The 24555-nt window shown below is 40.4% G+C and overlaps 1 protein-coding gene across 1 annotated transcript in view; it reads left to right on the forward strand.

Annotated features, from left to right (window-relative positions):
* SWAP70 (switching B cell complex subunit SWAP70) overlaps positions 1 to 24555 on the forward strand; it is a 95282-nt gene that overhangs the window by 25915 nt on the left and 44812 nt on the right. The window contains exon 2 of the mRNA XM_066250930.1: positions 5319 to 5459. Coding sequence (XP_066107027.1) covers positions 5319 to 5459 — 141 coding nt within the window. The remainder of the gene's footprint in view (positions 1 to 5318; positions 5460 to 24555) is intronic.

The following is a 24555-nucleotide window of genomic DNA, read 5'->3' on the forward strand; positions in this document are numbered from 1 at the left end:
TTGTAGTAACAATAGTTTATTTTTCAGATCAGGGGAATGAGAGCAAAGGTGCTTAGCAATCATGTGGGTGCTAAAAGTGGCCTTTGGAGGAGTAGGTATTTGCAATGGGATATACTCAGCTTTTTCAGAAAACTTGCAGACACTCTGGAGTGATTCGGGACAGTCCTTTCACAAATCAAGAGTGTGTAGTCCTCTTTTTCTCTTGATGGCTTTCCGGCTTTCTGGCTTTCTCAGCGGTTTTCCCCAAAGGTGGATGTTGGGAGATGGGGCCTCCCAGAGAGAGAATGGTCCCAGAGTTCTAGGCATATGTAGTTCTTCCCCACTGGATTTAACTTGGCTTTACTAAATAGCGCCAGCCGTCTTGTTAAGTGCTGGAGAACTGACAGATGGGGCTGGGGGACACACCAGTCCATCACTGCACTGTAGCAACAAGAAGCATGTGGCCCCAGAGTCACTTTTGTATAGGCAGGGCTTTCTCTCCAGAAAGCAAAGGAAGGTGACCCAGCACGGAGGTTTAGTCTAGTTTAGTCTAGTTCTAGTACCAGTTTCGCAACACATAGAACTCCGATTTGGGACACATCTCCTAATCTCTGACGTCAGTCTTTTTATCTGTAGAATAGCAGCAGTACCTACTTTCCCGGGGTGAGACTAAGCATCATCAACTGCTTTTTAGGCTTATGGAGCATTTACTTCTTGTGACTGGTTTATATTCTAACTTTGGAGATTTTGGTTTCTTTATACATTTTATTTTTTATTTAAGAAAAATTTGAGATAATGTCTAGGCTTGAAAAAAATTGCTGATAAAACAGTTTAAATACAAGAGGGAGATGGTGGTGAGGTGAGTAGCAGCAGGTGACGGGGGTATAAATGGTGATGGTAAAAAACTTGACTTGGGGTGGTAAACACACAGTCACTGTACAGATGTGTTATAGAATTGTACATCTGACACCTATATATAATACTTTCATTAACCAGTGTTACCTCAATATATCCAATTAAAAATGAAAACACATCTTTTAAAAGTTTTAAGTATAGCACACAATATTTAACATTTTAGTGACAAAATCTTTTCAGTTACTACCTGTTATTCAGTTTATTTTGTTTGAAGACTTCCCTATTCTAGGCATTACTAACAATGAAAAAAGATGAATTTCTGATATAAATTAAAGTTCTTTTGTTGAATTCATTAAATAAGTTTGGGTTGACAGTTAAGGATTAGGCTTTTAAAATTTTAGAGGCAAGCCCTACTCCTCATTTTGCAGTGAGTATATTGTTGGAGGTGGAATTAAGCAGGGCTTGTGGAGACAAAATACCTCGTCAAGGCAACTTTAATAACTTCTGCAGAAGGGCGTGCTGCTGCTATTGAAAGCCAGCCAACAAGTGCGTGGGCAGAGGGCAAATTCTGTTTTTATCTCTATCTCAGGCGCGAGGATGCTGGGTCTTGCTCCATTGGCTGGAGTGTTGACTGTACATCTTATTTTTTCTTGATTAGCTAGTTTAAATGGCTGTGCCAAGGTGGAAGGGAGAGATGGGGATATCATTAACTAGGTAAGGGGGTTGGGGAATGGTTGGAAACAACCAGATGAGAAGGGGCTGGGGGATTGGTAAACAAGTTAGCTTTTTCTCATTCTGTTACCCTGTTGGAGGAATCTGAATGAGGGGATTGGGAATTAGTTGAAGAAAAGAATGAGTTAAACATTTCCTTCATATACTGAGACTAAGTAGCAAATATTAAAATATCTAAAAAGAGAAAATGACAAGCCACTGAACAGGAACAGACCACACGAGCAGGGCTGACACTCAGATCTCATATAGGGGCCTTGTTACTATAATGTACTGCCTCCCTCACAATTTGCTTAACTGAATAAAAGGTGATTAAGAAAATGTTCACTGAATTCAGCTATCCCTGTATTTAACAAAAGTAATGTTTACCGTATTTTTCGCTCCATAAGATGCACTCCCCCCCAAAAAAAAGTGGAGGGGGAAAATGCCCATGCATCTTATGGACCGAAAAATACGGTATTTTATTAAATATTTTAACACACTATTTGGTTCAGAATATTTTTTTCTTATTTCCTCCTTAAAACGCTTGGTGTGTCTTATGGTCAGGTGTGTCTTATGGAGCGAAAAATACGGTAATTGTCCAAGGATGAAGCCTAAGGTTCAAATCTAAGTCTTTTTCAGTGGGATCAATCCATTGAACTACCTACCTACTAAAAATATAATGTTTCTTTTTTTTTTTTTTATTTTTTTTTATTTTTTTATTTTTTTTCATTTTTTCTGAAGCTGGAAATGGGGAGAGACAGTCAGACAGACTCCCGCATGCGCTCGACCGGGATCCACCCGGCACGCCCACCAGGGGCGACGCTCTGCCCACCAGGGGGCGATAATCTGCCCATCCTGGGCGTCGCCATGTTGCGACCAGAGCCACTCTAGCGCCTGGGGCAGAGGCCACAGAGCCATCCCCAGCGCCCGGGCCATCTTTGCTCCAATGGAGCCTTGGCTGCGGGAGGGGAAGAGAGAGACAGAGAGGAAAGCGCGGCGGAGGGGTGGAGAAGCAAATGGGCGCTTCTCCTGTGTGCCCTGGCCGGGAATCGAACCCGGGTCCTCCGCACGCTAGGCCGACGCTCTACCGCTGAGCCAACCGGCCAGGGCCTATAATGTTTCTTATTACTAGAATGTTGGACCAGGGATTATAAAACTTGACTCTACTTTCAGTTCTGATAAGTAACCTTAGTCAAGAAAAATAAATTTAATCTCTTAGAATTAGCACTCAGCAGCAATCACATGACAAGGATGACGATATGGTGTCCTGGCCCCTGCCAGGACTTTAAGTTGGAGGGTCTGTGAAACCAAAAGAAAAAAGGAGTGGGCATGGGAGAGATTGGTATCTCTGTTTTGTATCCTGAGGATTTTGCGTTAACCAACTACTTTTTCATAATAGTAGTTGGTTAACGCAACTACTTTTCCTAATCTAAGCTCTCCTTATTTTAAGACCCAGGTTACTTTTTACTTCCTCTATGAAGTCACTGGGGTGCACACAATTTCTCCTTTCTGAACTCGTGTGGCGCTTACATCTCATTCATCTGTTAATCATGTTACATTGCTGTAGAACATGCCTTCTCTTTATACCTGATCTCTAGGGAGTAGGTTAATGTAGAAGAGACTTTTTAAAATAGGTTGTATGTTTTTGAATAGGTTATTTTTTTCCCTCAAGACAATAAAAGAGGGAGGTATGGTGAAATGTCATCGTCTATCCCTGGTCTAAAATCAAACTAGTCTTTTCGTACTGAGTTTCTTTTATATCCCTAGAGTTTCTTATTTTTTTTTTTTTATGTAAAAGATGACACACAAATGTAGTCTTAGGTGTGTTGCTTTTTCTACCTAATTTATCTTGGAAATCTTTTCATACCACCACACAGTGAGCTTCCTCATTGTTTTTAATGTTTATAGGTGGACCATAATTTAACCAGCAGTTGGGAATTTTTACTTAGGTAAAGTCCCAAATGATTTAAAAATTTGAATGACCTTTGAACCTCATCTAAGAAATGCTTTTTATTTATCTCAAACTTATATCTCTTTGGTGTGTTGCAATTTTTAAGCACTTTACAATTCTTAAAGTTCATCTCACAAAAACCTCTCTGGGAGTAGATAATTATACTCTATAGGTTTTTAAATTTTTATTTATTTATTTATTTTAGAAAGGAAAGGGGAGAGGCAGACAGACAGAAGACAGACAGGCAGACAGACAAAAACATGGATCTGTTCCTGTATGTGTCCTGACTGGGTATCGAAACCACAACTTTCATGTGTAGGGACGATGCTCCAACCAGTCCTGCTCTCTGGCCAGGACTACTCTACTTAATCGAGAAAGGAAATATCTGTTTCACATTTTGCTGCCTGTGGTGTAAGATCCTTCAATAAAAGCTCCACCGTGCTCCTTTCCTGTGCTCTACTACCAATAGAGGATTTGCTTGAGAAACACAGCCTGCTTTGTAGGGGCTGATAAAAGTCTTCATGACTTCATTTATAACCATTTGTGAATTTACTTCCTTTCCTTCACTTACTTCCTTAAAACCAGCAGAGCATGTAGAAAAGGATCTGCACAGAAACGAAGCTTTGAGAAACAAATGTAGAAAGAAGATATGCAAATGTTCTTTTTTTAGATTCATTTCTTTTTCAGTCTTAAAAGATCGTAACTGATATATGATATGTTTATGCAGAAAAAGTGACTTGCTTAATAGAATTGAAAGTCTTCATTGAGATGAATGTGGCTCTTTAAGGGATTAAATAGGTAGGGCTGGGAAAAATAGGAGATATTTTAACATGGGATTTAACAATTTAACAAGAATCTCTGTTAAAGGAAGTGCAACCTTTGCTATGTACTTTGACTTGTGAAGAATACATAAATGAAATGGAAGGAATTTCAGTTTTATTTTAAAGTTTTCATTTAATGTGAAACGAGATTAGGATTGAGATAGTCCAAACTGCGGATTCAACTACCTGAATATTAAAGTGTATACTTAGCTTATCACCAAGGCAAGTAACCCTTTATAGATAGCCTTTATATGTGGAATGCAAATTTTTTACGAAATATTTCAACCATTTTAGCAACTGAGATGTTTTTGCTATTGATTTTTTTCCCATTTTTTTAACCTGGGCCCTTGAGGTCTTTCTCTCTTTACATTTACATTTTTATACACGAATGCTGAAAACAGTGTACGTACCATCATAGATTTTTAGAGATGTTTAGACACTTAGAGATTACCAGTTAATATCTGTTATATTTGTATATTAACTTGGCCCTTTCTATTGAACAAATGGGAACAGTGAAGCCCAGAGAGGTATGTGCGTAGCCCCGGGTCAGCCGCCTCGTCCGGAACCCCTGGCTGCAGCTGCCAGTCAGCAGGAGGGTCTTCCTCTTCCAGCTCTAATTCACTGACGCTGCACTGCTTGGGGAGAAGTTTAGTTCTGAACACATTCTCTTGCTCTTTCTCCCTTTCTTCTTTCTAATGTGAGACAAGTAATCAAAGACTACAAGTATTATGGTCATAGATCTTGCATGGAGCCTGGCTCCATGTAGGCATGTAAGAGAGACCTGTTTGAAGTGAACCAAGCCTGGGGAGGGAATGAGAGACACTCCTGGGTAACAAGTGGGGAGCTGGCAGCTGAGCAGTACTCACCCCGTATTTCGGTATTTGCTAGTTTCTTCTCCACCTTTCTTTCCCCCGGCCAGAGAGCATCCAGTTGTGTTCAGACAGTGAAGGTGACATATGCTGGTTGGTGGAGGCCTTTAAATGACTTTGTTTCTCTCCTAGGTCCTTTCCCATAACCTGTGCACGGTGCTGAAGGTCCCGCATGACCCTGTTGCCCTTGAGGAGCACTTCAGGGATGATGATGAGGGGCCCGTCTCCAACCAGGGCTACATGCCATATTTAAACAAGTTCATTTTGGAAAAGGTATGATTCTGCCTAACCTCTCCTTGCTTACAGTGTTGTTTGATTTGCATGTTTCGGGTGGGCCCCAGAGCCCCCGGTTGGTGAGGTCACTAAGAAGTTCAGGTGTGGAGCATCAAGAGATAAGGCAGAAAGGAAGCAAGACTGAGAGACCTGTGATGCTTCTTATTTCTCCCTCTTCTCTGCTGTCTTCTACAACTTGATTTGATATTTTCCAACTTGGCTCATTTTTGGAGATAGGAACTGAATTTTGTATCATTCTATGCCTGTTTTCTCTTAGGGCGCTTTTTTTCTTTTAAAATTCCTATTCCATATGTATGGAAATGGTTGCTAGAGCGTGGGTAGGAGGGGTAAAATGGGAACACCAAAGGTGAGGTTGTCTTTACTGAATAGCTGTTACACAGCAGAGTTTTCATCCTAGACCTGCAGAGTACTGTTTGGATGCTTCCTCTGTGGCATAGGTAAAGATGCTGTAAAAACCATTATCTGTGTGGGAGCCAAATATAACCTGTTGACATCTGCTGTCATGTTCAGTTCCTTCCTTGGTTTGGATAATTAAAAACTGACACATGAAAATGTTGAATTTAATGTACTTTTTAGAGAGAAAATTTTTATTTTATTTATTTTTCTGAAGTGAGAAGTGGGGAGGCAGAGACAGACTCCTACATGCACCCGACTGGGATCCACCTGGCAAGCCCACTAGTGGGCGATGCTCTGCCCATCTGGGCCGTTGCTCTGTTGCAAATGGAGCCATTCTAGTGCCTGAGGCAGAGGCCATGGAGCCATCCTCAGCACCCAGGTCAACTTTGCTCCAATGGAGCCTTGGCTGCAAGAGGGCAAGAGAGAGAAAGAAGAGGGGGAGGGGGGTAGAGAAGCAGATGGGTTCTTCTCCTGTGTGCCCTGGCTGGGAATCGAACCTGGGACATCCACATGCCTGGCCGATGCTCTACCGCTGAGCCAACTGGCCAGGGCCTAGAGGGAAATTTTTTTAGAAGAAAGTAACAAACTGATGGTACATTTAAGTAATTTTAAAAATTGGTAATTAAAAAATTATGAAAGGTAACAGGTGCTTGTTATCAATAGGCAATTAATATAGAAATGTATGAAATAAAACGTGAATGTTTCTTTACCCTTTTTAATCTCACTCTCTAAGAGTAACCACTGAGCTGGTTGGTAAATATCTTTGCAGACCTTTTTGATACACCTGCAAACACCCCCCCACACAATACATGTTTTGTTTCTACAGGAATAGGATCATTCTGTACACATAGTCCAACTTATTTTATTTTTAAAGATTTTATTTATCGATTTTAAAGAGAGGATAGATATATATGTAGAGAGAAAAGCAAGGGAAGAAACGGGAAGCATCAACTTTTAGTAGTTGCTTCTCGTATGTGCCGTGGCCAGGAAAGCCCAGGGTTTCAAACCATGATAGCATTTCTAGGTAGGTGCGTTTATCCACTGTGCCAGCACAGGTCAGGCCAATTTATTTATTTTATTTTAAGAGAGGGAGGGAGGCAAAATAGGGAGAGATGAGAAGCATCTACTTGTTGTTGTGCCACTTTAGTTGTTCATTGATTGCTTCTCATACATGCCTGCGGGACGCAAGTTGAGCCAGTGACCCCTTGCTCAAGCCAGCAACCTGGGGTTTCAAGACAGTGACCTTTGGGCTCAAGCTAGCAACCTTGGGATCATGTCAGTGATCTGTGCTCAAGCTGGTGAGCCCGCACTCAGCCAGTGACCTCAGGGTTTTGAACTAAGGTCCCAGGTCAGCATTCTATCCACTGCACCAACAACAGTCAGGCAGGCTAACTTATTTTTTAACTAAAAAAGATATTAGTGTCATTTTCCATATCACACACATTTTGTTTAGTTATGAAAGTAATCATGTATTTACAAAAAGGGTTGGGAATTCCTTCTTTGGCCAATATCAAGCATGAAATTTATTTTTTAACTCAGAGAGAGAGAGGGAGACAGAGACAGAAACAGAAAGGGAGAGAGAAGAAAAGCATCAACTCGTAGTGTGACACCTTAGTTGTTTATTGATTACCAAGCATGAAATTTTAATTTATCCTAAAGACAATAATTTCAAAATATCTTTTAAGAAGTGACAGTGATTGACCCTGGCCAGGTGACTCAGTGGACAGAGCATCGTCCCGGTGCACGGAGGTCGTGGGTTTGATCTCTGGTCAGGGCACATATGAGAAGCAACCAAGAAATGTACAACTAAATGGAACAACTAAGTAGAACAATGAGTTGATGCTTCTCTCTCCCTCTCTCTCTCTCTCTCTCTCTCTCTTTTTTCCTCCCCCCCATTCTGTCCTCAAATCAATAGAAAAAAATTAAGTGATAGTGATAATACTTTTAAATTAAAAAATAAAATTTATTGCCTGACCAGGCAATACATGGCTGGAGTGTTGGCCTGGGACACTGAGGACCCAGGTTCAAAACCCCAAAGTCATTGGCTTGAGTGCGAGCTCACCAGCTTGAGCACGGGTCGCCAGCTTGAGCACTGGGTCACTGGCTTGAGCATGGGACCATACACACAACCCCATGGTCACTGGCTTGAGCCCAGAAAGGTTGCTGGCTTGAAGCCTAAGGTTACTGGCTCAGCTGGAGCCCCCAGTCAAGGCACACACGAGAAAACAATCAATGAATAACTAAGGTGCCACAACTATCAGTTGATGCTTCTCATCTCTCCCTTTCTGTTTGTCTGTCTGTATGTCCCTCTCTCTTGCTAAAAAAAGGCATTTAAAAAATACACCTGTTTCCCATCACCTAATTACCACAATTACTTACATATTTTTTCCTGTGGCTTCTTTGGCTTTTTATTGCTTTTCATATGTATAAAATTTTAAAATTATTTAATATCTTTGTATAATAGTAAAGTACAGTAATTAAAATTTATAGTAATAATTTAAGTTAGTAGTTTGGAAAATGCCAAGTGTTGGTCAGGATTCTTTTAAAATATCACTTTGTATTTTTCAGAAATTTTGTAGCAAAGATTGCCAAAATTGCACTGTGTTCATTTAGGTAGTGTTCTTTGTAACTATATGTTATTCCAAATCAGTCTCACATGCAATTTCCTGCTCTTAATTTGTATGTGTGTATGTTTTATATGTATCATATATATGTCATACACATTTTAAGTATTTCCCTTGAAGAGATGATAACATTACCTTTAATTAGAAAAAAAGAGAGAGAAACCATAGTATAATGAAATAGAAGATTTATTCAAACTGAAAAGCCACATATTGTATGATTCCATTTATGTTAACTGTCCCAAATAAGCAAATGATAGGTATACAAAGGAGATTTGTGGTTGCCAGAGGCTGAGAGAAGGTGGGAATGGTGAGTGACTACTAAGGAGTATGGGGTTTCTTTATTAGTGGTTATGAAATATCCTGGAGTTATTTAGTGATGATGGTTACAAAACCTTGTGAATATACCTCACACCTCTCAGAATGACTATCCTCAATAAATCCACAAATGACAAGTGTTGGCAAGGATGTGGAGAGAGGGGAACCCTAGGGCACTATTGGTGGGAATGCAGATTGGTGCTGCCACCATAAGAAGCAGTATGGTGTTTCCTCAAAAGATTAAAAATGGACCTTTTTTGCCCAGGCCGGATAGAGCATCGTCATGAAGCTCAGAGGTTGCTGGTTCAATCCCCGGTCAGGGCACATACAGGAACAGATCTATGTTCCTCTCTCTCTCTCTCTGCCTCTCCCTTCCTCTCTCGCTTAAACTAAGAAATAATAGACCTGCCTTACAATCCAATGACTCCACTTCTGGGGATTTATCTGAAAAACCTGAAACTCTAACCTGAAAGAATGTATGCTCCATGTGTTCATTGCAGCGTTATTTTCTTCTTTCCTTTTTTTTTTTTTTTTTGTATTTTTCTGAAGTTAGGAGGGAAGCAATCAGATAGACTCTTGCGTGCACCCGACCGAGATCCACCTGGCATGCCCACCAGGGGTGATGCTCTGCCCATCTGGGGCATTGCAGCTGGAGCCATTCTAGCACCTGAGGTGGAGGCCATGGAGCTATCCTCAGTTCCTGGGCCAACTTTGCTCCAATGGAGCCTTGGCTGTGGGAGGGGAAGAGAGAGACAAAGAGGAAGGAGAGGGGGAGGGGTGGAAAAGCAGATGGGCGCTTCTCCTGTGTGCCCTGACCAGGAATTGAACCTGGGATTTCCACATGCCAGGCTGATGCTCTACCACTGAGACAGCCGGCCAGGGTCACAGCGTTATTTTCAATAGCTAAGCTAGGGAAGCAGTCCAAGTGCCCATCAATAGATGAGTGGATAACAAAGCTTTGCTACATATATACAATGGAATGTTACTTGGCCATAAAAAAAGTGAAATTTTACCATTTGTGACAGCTTGGATGGACCTAGAGGGTATTGTGCTCAGTGAAATAAGCCAGTCAGAGAAATACCACATGATTTCACTTACATATGGCCTCAAAAGAACAAAATAAGCAAACATACACAAATGAAACATATTCATAGATACAGAGAAAAAATTGGTGTTTTCCAGCTCAACAAAATGGATATAGAAGGAAAATATCTCAACATAATAAAGTCCACTTTTGATAAACCATCAGCTAACTTCATATTAAATGGCATAAAACTGAGGACCTTTCCCCTAAAATCGGGAACAAGACAAGGTTGTCCACTCTCTCCACTCTTATTCAGTGTAGTGCTGGAAGTTCTAGCCAGAGCAATCAGACAAGAAAAAGAAATAAAATTCATTCATATTGGGAAAGAAGAAGTCAAGGTTTCACATTTTGCAGATGATATGACCCTATACATCGAAAACCCCAAAGACTACACAAAAAGACTACTAGAAACAATAAGCCAATACAGTAAGGTCGCAGGATACAAAATTAACATACAGAAGTCCATTGCCTTCCTATATGCCAACAATGAAACACCAGAAAACAAACTCATAATCCCCTCATGGTTGCAACAAAAAAATAAAATACCTTGAAATAAACATAACAAAGAATGTAAAGGACCTATATAATGAAAACTACAAAGCCTTGTTAAGGGAAATCGAAAAAGATAAATGAAATGGAAAAATATTCCTTGTTTTTGGATAGGAAAAATAAGTACAGTCAAAATGACTATATTACCTAAAACAATATACAAATTTAATGCAATTCCCATCAAAATTCCAATGTCTTTTTTTAAAGAAATGGAACAAAAAATCATCAGGTTTGTATGGAACTATAAAAAACCCTGAATAGCCAAAGCAATCCGAAGGAAAAAGAACAAAGCTGGGGCATTACAATACCTGACTTCAAACTATATTATAGGCCATGATAATAAAAACAGCATGGTATTGGCAGAAAAATAGACACTCAGACCAATGGAACAGAATAGAAAGCCCAGAAATAAAACCACATATATATGGTCAAATAATTTTTGATAAAGGGGCCAGAAACACACAATAGAGAAAAGAAAGCCTCTTCAATAAATGGTGCTGGGAAAACTGGAAAGCCACATGCAAAAGAATGAAACTCGACTACAGTTTGTCCCCCTGTACTAAAATTAATTCAAAATGGATCAAAGATCTAAATATAAGACCTGAAACAATAAATTACATAGAGGAAAACATAGGTACTAAACTCATGGACCTTGGTTATAAAGAGCACTTTATGAATTTGACTCCAAAGGCAAGAGAAATGAAGGCCAAAAATAAATGAATGGGACCACATCAGACTAAGAAGCTTTTGCACAGCAAGAGAAACTGACAACAAAAGAAACAGCCAACTAAATGGGAGATGATATTTTCAAACAACAGCTCAGATAAGGGCTTAATATCCAAAATATACAAAGAACTCATAAAACTCAACAAACAAACAATCCAATAAAAAATGGGAAGAGGACATGAACAGACACTTCTCCCAGGAAGAAATACAAATGACCAACAGATATATGAAAAGATGCTCATCTTCACTAGCTATTAGAGAAATGCAAATCAAAACTACAATGAGATACCACCTCACACCTGTTAGATTAGCTATCATCAACAAGACAGGTAATAACGAGTGTTGGAGAGGCTGTGGAGAAAAAGGAACCCTCATCCACTGCTGGTGGGAATGCAAATTAGTACAACCATTATGGAAGAAAGTATGGTGGTTCCTTAAAAAATTGAAACTAGAACTACCATATGACCCAACAGTCCCTCTACTGGGAATATACCCCCAAAACTAAAAAACATTGGTACGTAAAGACACATGCAGCCTCATGTTCATTGCAGCATTGTTCACAGTGGCCAAGACATGGAAACAACCAAAAAGCCCTTCAATAGATGATTGGATAAAGAAGATGTGGTACATATAAACTATGGGATATTACTCAGCCATAAGAAATGGTGACATTGGAACATTTACAACAACATGAATGGACCTTGATAACATTATACTGAGTGAAATAAGTAAATCAGAAAAAACTAAGAACTATATGATTCCATACATAGGTGGGACATAAAAATGAGACTCAGGGACATGGACAAGAGTGTGAAGGAGAGGGAGGGAGTTGGGGGAGGGGAGGGGCACAAAGAAAACCAGATAGAAGGTGACAGAAGACAATGACTTTGGGTGATGGTATGCAACATAATCAAATGTCAAAATAACCTGGAGATGTTTTCTCTGAACCTACGTACCCTGATTGATCTATGTCACTCCATAAAAATGAATAATAATAATAAAAAAATCCCAAAACACAAAAAAATTACTTGTATTCAAAATTTTTAAAAGAGGGGTGTTTTCCAGAGGGGAGGGGAGGTTGGGACACCGAGTGAAAGAGGGGAAGGGACTAAGAAGCAAAAATTGGTAGTTGCTGAATAGTCACGAGGATGTCAAGTACAGCACAGGGGACCTCGTCAGTGATACTGTGAAACTGTATGGTGCGGGATGGGGTACTGGAGATGTCCAAGGGAACTCTGTCAGTATGTGATTGTCTAACCACTAAGAAAAAATCTTTTGAATATACTACAAACTACTGTATTGTATACACTTTAAAAGGGTGACTTTTATGGTATGTGAATTATATCTCAATAAAAAAGACTTAATCAAATTGTACAGAAACTGATGTGTGAACTCTCAGAACTTCCCAGTTGATGCTGTCCTATTTCCTGGAGCTTTTTTGGGTTGCTGTTCTGTTCATCGATCATGTAGCTCATTTGTACTCTATAGTTTGCTTTATATGTAAATATGTCTCATTTTCAGTAAATATTTGATGACCTGCTGTGTGCATGTGTTTAATCTTAAAAAGTTAAAAGACAATAAATGTCTGTTATTAAAATATAGAAAATTCTGGGAAAGTCTCTGAAACCTGGAAATTGCTTTGTTTTTCAGTGCTCGAATTTGTGTGGTCTGGGCCAGTGAATGGAGAACATGGTTTAATATCTTAAAGTGCCATACCCTAATACTGCATTTTGTTCTCCCGGGTGTAATTGTCTTTAAGCATCTTGAATTGTACGTTTTAAAATGTTCTTTATTTTAGTATTTTAAAGTTTTTTAACCGGGGGAGAAAATATAGTAGTATTTTAAAAGTCCAAAAATTAGCTACTAAATTTGGAGAAAAACTTATTCACAGAGTGGGTGAGGATGTGATGAAACAGGGAGCCCTTGTTTACTATTGCTCGGCCACCTGGAGTGGAATTTTGCCAGTCCCTCAATCCAAATAAAGCTGCCAAGGTTTCCATGGTGTGGGTTTAAATTGAGCAAAGATGAGTGCTTTGTTTTGAAACTTGGTTGAAAAAAATGCCAATAGTGACTGAAGCATGTTAACGTAGAATTTAGAGATTGTCATCAGTTATGCAAAGAAAATATATAATGATTAAATATTTGTAAGATGTGCCTTCATATAATATATATACTATCTCACTTGATCTTCATCTTAATCCTGCAAATTCTTATCCCCATGCCCATTTAACTCAGGAGGAAACATAATAAGGTTGCCTAGCTAATAAGGAGTAGATAACTTCTAGATCAGTGTTTTCTTTTTTTAGCAAAGGAGAGAGAGAGAGAGACAGACAGGCAGACAGACAGACAGGAAGAGTGAGAGAGATAAGAAGCATCAACTTGTAGTTGCAGCACTTCAGTTATTCCTTGATTGATTTCTCATATGTGCCTTGACTGGAGGGGCTCCAGCTGAGCCAGTGACCTTTGGGCTCAACCCAGCGACCATGAGGTCATGTCTGTGATCTCATGCTCAAGCCAGGGACCCTATGCTCAAGCCAGCGGCATTGGGGTTTTGAACCTCAGTTCTCAGAGTCCCAGGTTGACGCTGTATCTACTGCATCAGGCTAGATCAGTGTTCTTATAACTGTACTATTGAGAGATTAAAATTATTCCCTTCTAGAATTATTATCTTTTTTAGTTTGGATACATGAGGCAGGAGTGGAGTGGCGTAGAAGGACAGTATGATGATCTAAAACTACCTTGGCCTCCATCTGGTTCTCTTGGGTTTTCTCTCAGTGTTTTAAGAGAATTTTCTCTTCATTTAGTTTTTGGTGTTTCTTAGTGTTCAGTTGGTCATTTTTTTTCTCCAGGTTGTTTTAGTGATTTTCTGCCTTTGCTTAGAAGAGTTATTCTGCAAGGGTCAAAACTGAGAGATAAATTTTATTGAAACTTGCTTTCCATAAACTAATTTTTGCATTTGCTTTCTATGTTTGCTTCTTCAGAGATAATCTTTCCTGTTGTTCTTCATGTAGGTAGAATTTATTTTCAGCTTTCCTGGGACTTCAGGTAATTAATGTATCTGTTGTTATTATATCAAGTATTTTGCTTCCCCTGAGTGTTAACTTTTTTTTTTGTATTTTTCTGAAGTTGGAAACGGGGAGAGACAGTCAGACTCCCGCATGCGCCCGACCGGGATCCACCCGGCGCGCCCACCAGGGGCAACACTCTGCCGCGACCAGAGCCACTCTAGCGCCTGGGGCAGAGGCCAAGGAGCCATCCCCAGCGCCCGGGCCATCTTTGCTCCAATGGAGCCTTGGCTGCGGGAGGGGAAGAGAGAGACAGAGAGGAAGGAGGGGGGAGTGGAGAAGCAGATGGGCGCTTCTCCTATGTGCCCTGGCCGGGAATCGAACCCCGGTCCCGCACACGCCAGGCCGACGCTCTACTGCTGAGTCAACCGGCCAGGGCCAGTGTTAACTTTTATTTATTTTTTGCTTGTTTGTTAAATTCCTTCTTTAGAAAAAGAATGGAATTCCGTGAACACCTATGAGCTCCAACTCCCGCCCCACTCCCTTTTGGCAAAGAAACCCTAAACCTGGATTATCTGACAGTGGATAATCGAAGCGGTATTTTACTGTTGAGCCCCAATAGACTATATCAAAAACTAGTTCTGTGTCAGCATGTTTAAAAGGCAGTCTAATTCTTACATGATATTTATTACCTATTAGGTTTTTGTTCCAAATCATTGTCAGTTATTTTCCTTGATTCTACATGTTAGAGGTTGGTCTGAGTTGTACGATTAAAACCAGTACTCCATTGGCAATATGCTAAGTCTTAATTAGGGGATCTGTACTTTCTTTTTTTATTTTTTAGGTGAGAGGAGGGAAGGGAGCACTGGGATCCAGCTGGCAACCCCATTGGGAGCAGTGCTTGAGTACTGAGCTATTTTTAGAACCTGAGGTGATATGCTCCAGGGAGCTATCCTCAGAGCCTGGAGCCACAGACCAATTGAGCCACTGGCTGTGGGAGGGGGTGAGGGGGAAGGAAGGGAGAAGCATATGCTCGCCTCTCCTGTGTGCCCTGACCAGAAACGAACCCGGGATGTCCATACGTCGGGCCTATGCTCTATCCACTGAGCCACTGGCCAGGGCCTACTTTCTAACATAATATTTTTTTTTTTGTCTTTTTGCAAACATATAGACATGCAAAAGATAAATACACAAAGAAATATTTTAGTTCAATATAATGGACCTTCTCTAGAGGCTAGCAGCCAAATGTCAGTTGTAGTTCTTCCATAAAATGAGGTTTCAGATTTCTGTTAGTTGAATAAATGTGCTTTTAGCACTCAGATTGACTTCAAATGTGTGCCTAACAACTATCATTTAACAAGTGCTACTGCTCTTTAATTCCCTGAACCATGCTTTAGCCTGGTTCTTTGTTGTTATCCTTTAGTCCATAATTGTTGCTTAGAAGTTACATAGTGTTAATTTGGCACAGTGACCAATTTGGACTCTACATTTTCATCATTTTTGTGAAGTTGTGAGAGACTAAAAACTTTTGAGTGAATAAAGGGGTTCTGTACTGAGTCTTATGGATGACTTTATGCTATTGGACACTTTGGCCAGCAATATAAATCTAAGAGAGATGTAGTTTAAAGAAATAATTGTTTTTTAAAATAATGGCTTTATTGCAATGCAATTCACACACCATACATTTAAGTTTTGTTTTTAAGCTTTCCACTTGAGAGGGAGAGGAGGGAATGGAGGGGTGGAGAATGGAAGAAGAGAGAGAAAGCACGAACCCACTGTTCCCCTTAGTTGTTCCATTTAGTTGTGCACTCAATGGTTGCTTCTAGTACATGCCCTGAAGAGAGATCAAACCCATGACCTTGGTGTGCTGGGATGATGCTCTAACCATTGAGATACCTGGCCAGGGCCTTACATTTTTAAAGTGTATAATTCAGTGGTTACATTTTTGTGCAACCATCACCACAGTCAATTTTGGAATATTTTCATCACTCTCCCTCGAAAAACCATATCCATTAAAACTCAATCCTTCCCCACAGCCCTAGGCAACCCACTAATCTATTTTCTGTCTCTATGGTTTTGCCTATTCTGGACTCATACAGTATGAATGGAATCATAATATATACATGTGGCTATTTGCATATGCCTTCTTTCACTTAGCATATTGTTTTCAGGGTTTAGCCACATTGTAGCATATACTAGTCCTTCATAATAATATTCCACCTTTTATTAGGTTATACCACCTTTTATTTGCACACTCAACAGATGATAGACATTTGAGTTGTTTCCACTTTTTGGTTATTATGAATTTGCTGTTTTGAGCATTCATGTTCATATTTTTGTGTGGATGTATGTTTTCAGTTCTCTTAGGTGTATTCTTAGGAATGAAATTGTTGAGTCATATGGCAACTCTGTGTGTAACCTTTTGAGGAATTGACAAACTGTTTTCTAAAGCAGTTGTGCATTTTACTTTCCTACTGGCAATATGTGAGGGTCTGATTTCTTCATATCTTCACCAACACTTGTTACTTTCTGTCTCTTTGATTATCACCATCTCTGTGGGTGTGAGGTACCATATCTGATCATGTTTTAATTTCTATCTCCCTGATGATTAATCTGAAATATTGTTTCTAAAGTGGTTTTCTTTATTGTAAAGTGATTGCCTGTATTGTAAATTTAGGTTGTGGTCGTAAATTTTGGAAAAGAAACAAGAAAATATTTATTGCGCATAACCTTCCCATCTAGAGGCAGTCACTGTTAAAATTTTGATCTATTTGTCTGATCAGGCAGTGGCACAGTGGATAGAGCATCAGATTGGGAAAACTTTGAAACCCTGAGGTGGCTGGCTTGAGTGTCGGCTCATCCGGCTTGAGTGCGGGCTCACCAATTTAAGCATGGGCTTACTGGCTTGAGCACAGGCTCATTGGCTTGAGCATGGGGTTGCTGGCTTGAGCGTGGGATCATAGACATGACCCCATGGTCACTGGCTTGAGCCCAAAGGTCACTGGCTTGAAGTCCAAGGTTGCTGGCTTGAGCAAAAGGTCACTCACTCTGCTGTAGCCCCCGGTCAAGGCACATATGAGAAAGCAATCAATGAACAAACAATCAACGAACAACTAAGATGCCAGAACGAAGAATTGATGCTTCTCATCTCTCTCCCATCCTGTCTGTCCCTATCTGTCCATTTCTCTGACTCTGTCTCTGTCAAAAAAATTTTTTTTATCTGCTTGCTTTGAGACTTTATTTTTATTTATTTATAAGATCTACCGGAAAGTTCTGTCCATTTTGGAATAAAACAAAATACAAATTTTTCTTACCGTCAATAAACTTTATTAAATAATATATTTCCACACTGATCCTATCTTCCGAATATGGTCTGAAATGGTTTGCTGAGCTGAATTAAGCCTTTCTGTGATCTCCGATGTTGTCAGAAAAGGATCTTGCTCCAACACGGTCTTAACAACATCGTCATCAATCAAAGATGGTCGCCCAGAACGTGGCTTATCAGAAAGGTCGAAATCACCTGTTTCGAATTTTTTGAACCATCTTCTGCATGTCCTATCAGAAACTGTACCTTCACCAAACACTTTCAATAAATTTCTACATGCTTCTGTAGCATTTCTTCCTTGTTAAAATTCGTATACAATACAGTGGCGTAAATGAACTTTATCAGTAGCCATGGGTACACTATCGCTTTACACATAAGACTAACGTGAATCAACTTTGTTTTAGTTAATTTGCTACATCAGTATGTATACATTAAGTGATAAAAATAGAGAGGCACACATGCACCAAATAAACGTGTGCTTACATGTCGAAACTTGTTGTGATAGAAACGGACAGAACTTTCCGGGAGACCTTATATATAAATAATAAAATAAATATAAGGTTGTTACGTCACAGATTTTCACCTATTGTGTGTGGGGGTGTTGGTGTTCTGGCACCTAACCCCGCAATAGATGAGAGACCACTTTTTTAACATTAATATTTCCTTTCTCATGTCATTAAAGTCTTTTTGAAAACATTGATATAATAAAAATGCTAACATTTATTTAGTCTACTGTGTATCAGGCCCTATGTTAAATGTTTTAAACAAGTTTTACTAGTTTGGATAAAAATTCTAGTTTAGAGAACATGTGAATTTAGTTTTATAAATGCTTTTAGTACATTGAGTCAAAATTGAGGTCCATAACTGCTATCTTATTCAAATGTATGAATTTTGGTGAAAAGCAAATACATGTTAAAAACAATAACAATTCAACTGTCTTGACAATTGGAATTTGCTATAGCAATTAAGTCTAACTTATTCCTGTCCTCTCTCCTCTATGAGACTGCCTTATATAGACTTAAAACAACAACAACAATAATTCTACACACTTCTTTCCAGGAAATTATCTTTTTGGACACCTTGAAGTCAGTGACAACAGTTTTTAGTTTTCCAAAAGATGTGAGACTATCAATTTAATGTGTATGATATAAACTGGGATTTAGGAGCAGTTTGTAATCATAGATGAGATGGAGTATGGAATCATAGATATCTAGACTCTTTGTAGTTAGAATGGACTTAGAGATCATCTCAGTTAAAGCCCGCTACCATCCTTATCATAGCCTGCAGGGCTGTGTTTTCTTTGGCCTGTCCCAGCCTCTCCGGCCTCCACTTTCTCCACTCCCCTTCTCACTCACTTCAGTGCAGGCATATTGGCCTTTTCTCTGTTCCCCAAATTACAAAGACCCTTCCTGCCACAGAGCCTTCAGACACTCTGCTTCCTCTGCCGTAAGGCTTCCTCCACCTATAACACGCAATTAATTCCTGCTCATCCTTTTAGGTCTTAGCTGGATATTCACTTCCCCAGGGAGGCTTCTGTAAGTAGCACCCCACCCTTCCCAGAGCCAACCAGCTCTGTCTGCTATAATGTCCTCTTCGGAATCCTGTGCTTTTCCTTCATGGCATGTACCACAGTTTTTATCATACAGGTGGCTGTGTTATTTGCTGTGTTGTTTGATATCTGATTCCCCACTTAGAGTGGAAGTTCTGTGATGACAAGGACTGGTTCGCCACTGTCCAGCTCTGTTGATTTTCTTTGCATGGAGAAATTTTTTAAGCTTGAAGTATAGTTTCATTTGTCTATTTTTGCTTTTGTTGCCTGTGCTTTTAGTGCCATATCCAAGAAATCATTGTCCATTCCAATGTCATGAAGCTTCCCCCTGTTTTTTTCTAGGAATTTTATAATTTCAGGTCTTCTGTTGGCTCTGTTCACCATTTTGAATTAATTTTTGTATATGATACAAGGTAGGGGGTCATATTCATTTTATTACATGTGGATATTTTTTCCAACGCCATTTATTGAAGAGACTGTCCTTTCCTCATTGTGTAGTATGGCATCCTTCCTAAAGATCATTTGACTGTATACATGAGGGTTATTTTGGGCCCTCTTTTCTGTTTTATTGATCTGTGTGTCTTTATTCCAGTAACATTCTGTTTTGAATACTGTGACTGTGTAATATGTTTTGAAATTAGAAAGTGTAAGACTTCCAGCTTTGTTCTTCTCAAGACTATTTTGGTTACCCATGGTCCTTTGAGATTCCATATAAATTTTAGGGTAATGTCTTTTCTTTTTTTAGGGTAATGTTTATTGTTTCTGCAAAAAATGTCATTGGTATTTTAACAGGGATTACATTGAATCTCTAAATTGCTTTGTGTAGTATGGACATTTTAACAATATCATCTTCTAGTCCATGAATATGGGATGTCTTTCCATTTATTTATCATCTTTAATTTCTTTCAGTAATGTTTTGTAGTTTTCAATGTGCAAGTCTTTTGCCTCCTTGGTTAAGTTTATTCCTAAGTATTTTATTCGTTTTTTTTTTTTTAAGTGAGAGGATTAGAGGCAGAGAGACATACTCCCGCATGTGCTCTGATCAGAATCCACCCAGCAACCCCCATCTGGTGCCAGTGCTCGAATCAACCGAGCCATCCTTAGCAGCCAGGGCTGATGCTGGAACCAATTGAGCCACTAGCTACAAGAGGGGAAGAATGAGAGAAGGGACAGAGGGAGAGGAAAAAAGCAGATGGTTGCTTCTTATGTGAGCCCTAACTGGGGATTGAACCTGGAATGTCCTCACACCAGGCCAATGCTCTGTCCAACTGAGCAAACCAGCTAGGGCCTATTTTATTCTTTCTGACGCTATTGTAAATGAGATTGTTTTCTTAATTTCTTTTTCAGAGTGTTCATTATTAGTGTATAGAAATATAACTGATTTTGGAGTGTTGATTTTGTATCCTAAAATTTTGCTCAGTTTGTTTATTCTAATGGTTTTTTGTAGACTCTTGAGTTTTCTACTCATAAGAAAGAGTTTGTCATCTGCAAACAGATAATTTTACTTCTTGCTTTCCAATTTAAATTACTTTTATTTAAATTTTTTTTTCTTGCCTAATTTTTCTGGCTAGGACTTTCAATACTGTGTTGAAAAGAAGTGGTGAGTGGGCATTTTTGCCTTGTTCCTGATCTAAGAGGAAAAGCTTTTAGTTCTTCACTGTTGAGTGTATTGTTAGCTGTGGGCTTTTCAAAAAATGATCTGATTTTTTAATTTTAAAAAGGTGTTAATATTATCATTTAATACGCTTATACCTTTGAGCATGATTAAACTAAAGAATAGTGAATAAGATTTTAGAGAAGGAATGAGCCAACAGAAAACTTATTAAAATTAAGTAAGAGACAGAGAACTTGGATCAGAAGCTGCAACTTATTTCCTCGGGACACTAATTTATGGAAAATTTGCTTGGTTTTTGATCCCGCGGCAATCTGGCTTTTACCCACATTTTTTGGCTGTCTTGAAGGTAACCAGTGATCGCTGAAGTCCAAAACCAGTGGTTTTTTCTTAAACAACTCCTTAATCTATCTGTAGCATTTCACACTATCAAACCTTCTTAACTGTTTCTTCACTCAGTTAAATCTTTGTGGTTCTCTTACCACTTTGACTGCTTTTTCAGTTATCATGATTCCTCTTCCTTCTCTTGCTTTGCAAATGTGCGCATTCTCTGAGCTTCCGCTTCTGGTTGCATCTCTTTTCCCACTTGGTGTTCTCTCTCAGTGATCTCATTGACCATAATGGTTTCAGTCATCATTGGCATGCAGTTGATTCACAAACCTGCCTCTTCTTTAAGGTTACAATTCCACTTTTTTGATTGTCCTTGGTACCATCTAAATGTCTTACCAGAACTTCTAAAATTCCAAACTTTATCTTTCCTTCCCCGTGTGTTTAAAATCTCCTTCATCCTGTGACTGTTCCCCAAACGTGGCTGGTGTGCAGCTCCGGCCCTGCTTTTCATCCCGCCATTTCCTTTCCTGTCCTTTGGAATACTTTACCCTGCTCTCTGCAGTATGCTTCAAGGTTCACCTGAAATACCATCTGTTCTGCAAAGTAATAATCCGGGCTCTAGATGACCTACTTGTTCTTTGCTCCAAAATCCTTTAATTGGGTGTCTTCTATAGATTATTTTAAAAAATTACAAAGTTCTTTGTGATTTGTTCTGTTTACTTTTCAAGCCATAAATCTAGCCTCTCTTCCCCAGTCTCCCTCAACCAGGAACCCTGGAATTCACCACATAATCCTCACAGAAGCTCTTGTTCCTCAGAGCAGGGCTCTTCGCTTTCGTGTGCATGTCACTTCCTCATTCTCTCACTTAATGATTTTTTAGGGGTGCTGGTGGATAGAGTTGATGGAAGTGGCCTTTGAAACTAATCCTATAGAGATATCTTTCATCATATGTCTTCCGTCTACTGAGTTCTACAAGCAGTTTGGCATAGTGGAAACAGACAGCATTTGAACTTTGACTTAGACTCTGGTTTTGATATTTATTAACCATGTGAACTTGGTAAAAATAGTCAATTTTTCTGAATCTCTATTTCTATTCAGTAAAATAAAGATACTATTTAACCTTACAGGGCTAATATGAGGTTTAAGTGAGAAGGCTGCATATAACATGTCAGACATCTAAGTTTTCATTAAATGGTGTTAAAGAAAAGAAAGAAGGAAGAAATGCTGCAGCAGGAGCTATTGTGTTCGCTTCATGGGATCAGCTGTGTGCGATGAGGGCCGGGGAGGTGGTGCCAGAGTGAGACAGTGTGCTGAGGCAGGACGCTGAGGGCAGGGTGCTGAGGGCGGGGCGCTGAGACAGGGTGCTGAGGCAGGGTGCTGAGGGCGGGGCGCTGAGGGCACGGTGCTGAGATGGCGCGCTGAGGGCAGGACGCTGAGACCGGGGTGCTGAGGGCGGGGTGCTGAGGGCAGGGCGCTGAGACAGGGTGCTGAGGGCGGGGCGCTGAGGGCACGGTGCTGAGATGGCGCGCTGAGGGCAGGACGCTGAGACCGGGGTGCTGAGGGCGGGGTGCTGAGGGCAGGGCGCTGAGACAGGGTGCTGAGGGCGGGGTGCTGAGGGCAGGACGCTGAGGGCGGGGTGCTGAGGGCAGGGCGCTGAGGGTACGGTGCTGAGATGGCGCGCTGAGGGCAGGACGCTGAGACCGGGGTGCTGAGGGCGGGGTGCTGAGATGGGGTGCTGAGATGGCGCGCTGAGGGCAGGACGCTGAGACCGGGGTGCTGAGGGCGGGGTGCTGAGATGGGGTGCTGAGATGGGGCGCTGAGGGTGGGGCGCTGAGATGGTGCGCTGAGGGTGGGGTGCTGAGGGCGGGGCGCTAAAGGCAGGGCACAGAGCATCTCTTCCTATTCCTGGGGAACTGGTTTACAAACCATGAAGTCTAGTTAGCAGTCAGGAGAAACTTCTCTCTAGTGCTTCAGCCAGCTAGTGACTTCTTCCTTACAGAACATACAACACTTTGTTTCTACTTCTCTAAGAAGAAATGTGTTGATGGCACAGTGGATGGGGCATTGACCTGGAGCTCTGGATTGCCAGTTCCAGGCTCCCAGCTTGCCCGGTCAAGGCACATATGAGAAGCAGCTATGAGTTGATGCTTCCTTCTCCCCACTCCCTTCATTCTATCTCTCTCCTCTGTCTAAAATCAATAAAAATAAAAATAAAAAAAGAAAGAAATGCTTTGCTTATATTGTCCTGCCTCGTTCAGTACATCTTCCATATTGTCCCAGAATATGGCATATGGCTTTTACTTTATTTTACTTTTTTTTAGAGAGAGAGAGTGGAGAGAGACAGAGAGAAAGGAAGGGGGAGAAGTGGGAAGCATCAACTCATAATAGTTGCTTCCCGTATGTGCCTTGACCAGGCAAGCCCAGGGTTTTGAACCAGTGATTTCAGTGTTCCAGGTCGACACTTTATCCACTGTTCTACCACAAGTCAGGGTATATTACTTTTTTAAGTGAGAAGAGGGGAGATAGACAGACTCCTGCATGTGCCCTGACTGGGATCCACCTGACAACCCCATCTGAGGCCAGTGCTCAGACCAGCTGAGCTATCCTTAGTGCCTAGGGCTGAAGCTTGAACCAGTTGAGCCACTGGCTTTGAAAGGGGAAGAGAGATAGATGGGGGAGAAGGAGAGAAGCAGATGATTACTTCTCACGTGTGTCCTGACTGGGGATCGAACCTGGGATGTTCGTACACTGGGCCAACTCTCTATCCACTAAGCCAACTGGCCAAGGGTCCAAAATATGGCTTTTAAAATGCAGGTTGTATGTTGCTCCCGTATACTCTTTTAATACAGATAACTCTTAATGAATTATAAGGCTCTTCATGATCTGGTCTTCATCTACCTTTTTAGCCTCATTTTTCACTGTGCCCCATGCAGTGGACATTTGTCATTTTCTGTCCAGTTTCTGAGCTCTTTTCTTTTTTTTTTAAAAAAAATATTTATTTATTTATTTATTTTATTAATTTTAATGGGGTGACATTGATAAATCAGGGTACATATGTTCAGAGAAAACATCTCCAGATTATTTTGACATTTGATTATGTTGCATATTCCTCAGCCAAAGTCAAATTGTCTTCTGTCACCTTCTATCTGGTTTTCTTTGTGCCCCTCCCCTCCCCCACCCCCTCTGAGTCTCATTTTTATGTCCCATCTATGTATGGAATCATATAGTTCTTAGTTTTTTCTGATTTACTTATTTCGCTCAGTATAATGTTATCAAGGTCCATCCATGTTGTTGTAAATGATCTGATGTCATCATTTCTTATGGCTGACTAGTATTCCATAGTATATATATACCAAAGCTTTTTAATCCACTCGTCCACTGACGGACACTTGGGCTGTTTCCAGATCTTTGCTATTGTGAACAAGGCTGCCATAAACATGGGGGTGCATTTCTCCTTTTGGAACAGTGCTATGGTGTTCTTAGGGTATATTCCTAAAAGTGGGATAGCTGGTCTTATCTTTGTGAAATTCCACAGTGTCTTGGTGGCAACAGGACCTGTC

This window comes from Saccopteryx bilineata, chromosome 1 (genome assembly GCF_036850765.1).
Source record: "Saccopteryx bilineata isolate mSacBil1 chromosome 1, mSacBil1_pri_phased_curated, whole genome shotgun sequence".
Classification (NCBI taxonomy): Eukaryota; Metazoa; Chordata; class Mammalia; order Chiroptera; family Emballonuridae; genus Saccopteryx; species Saccopteryx bilineata.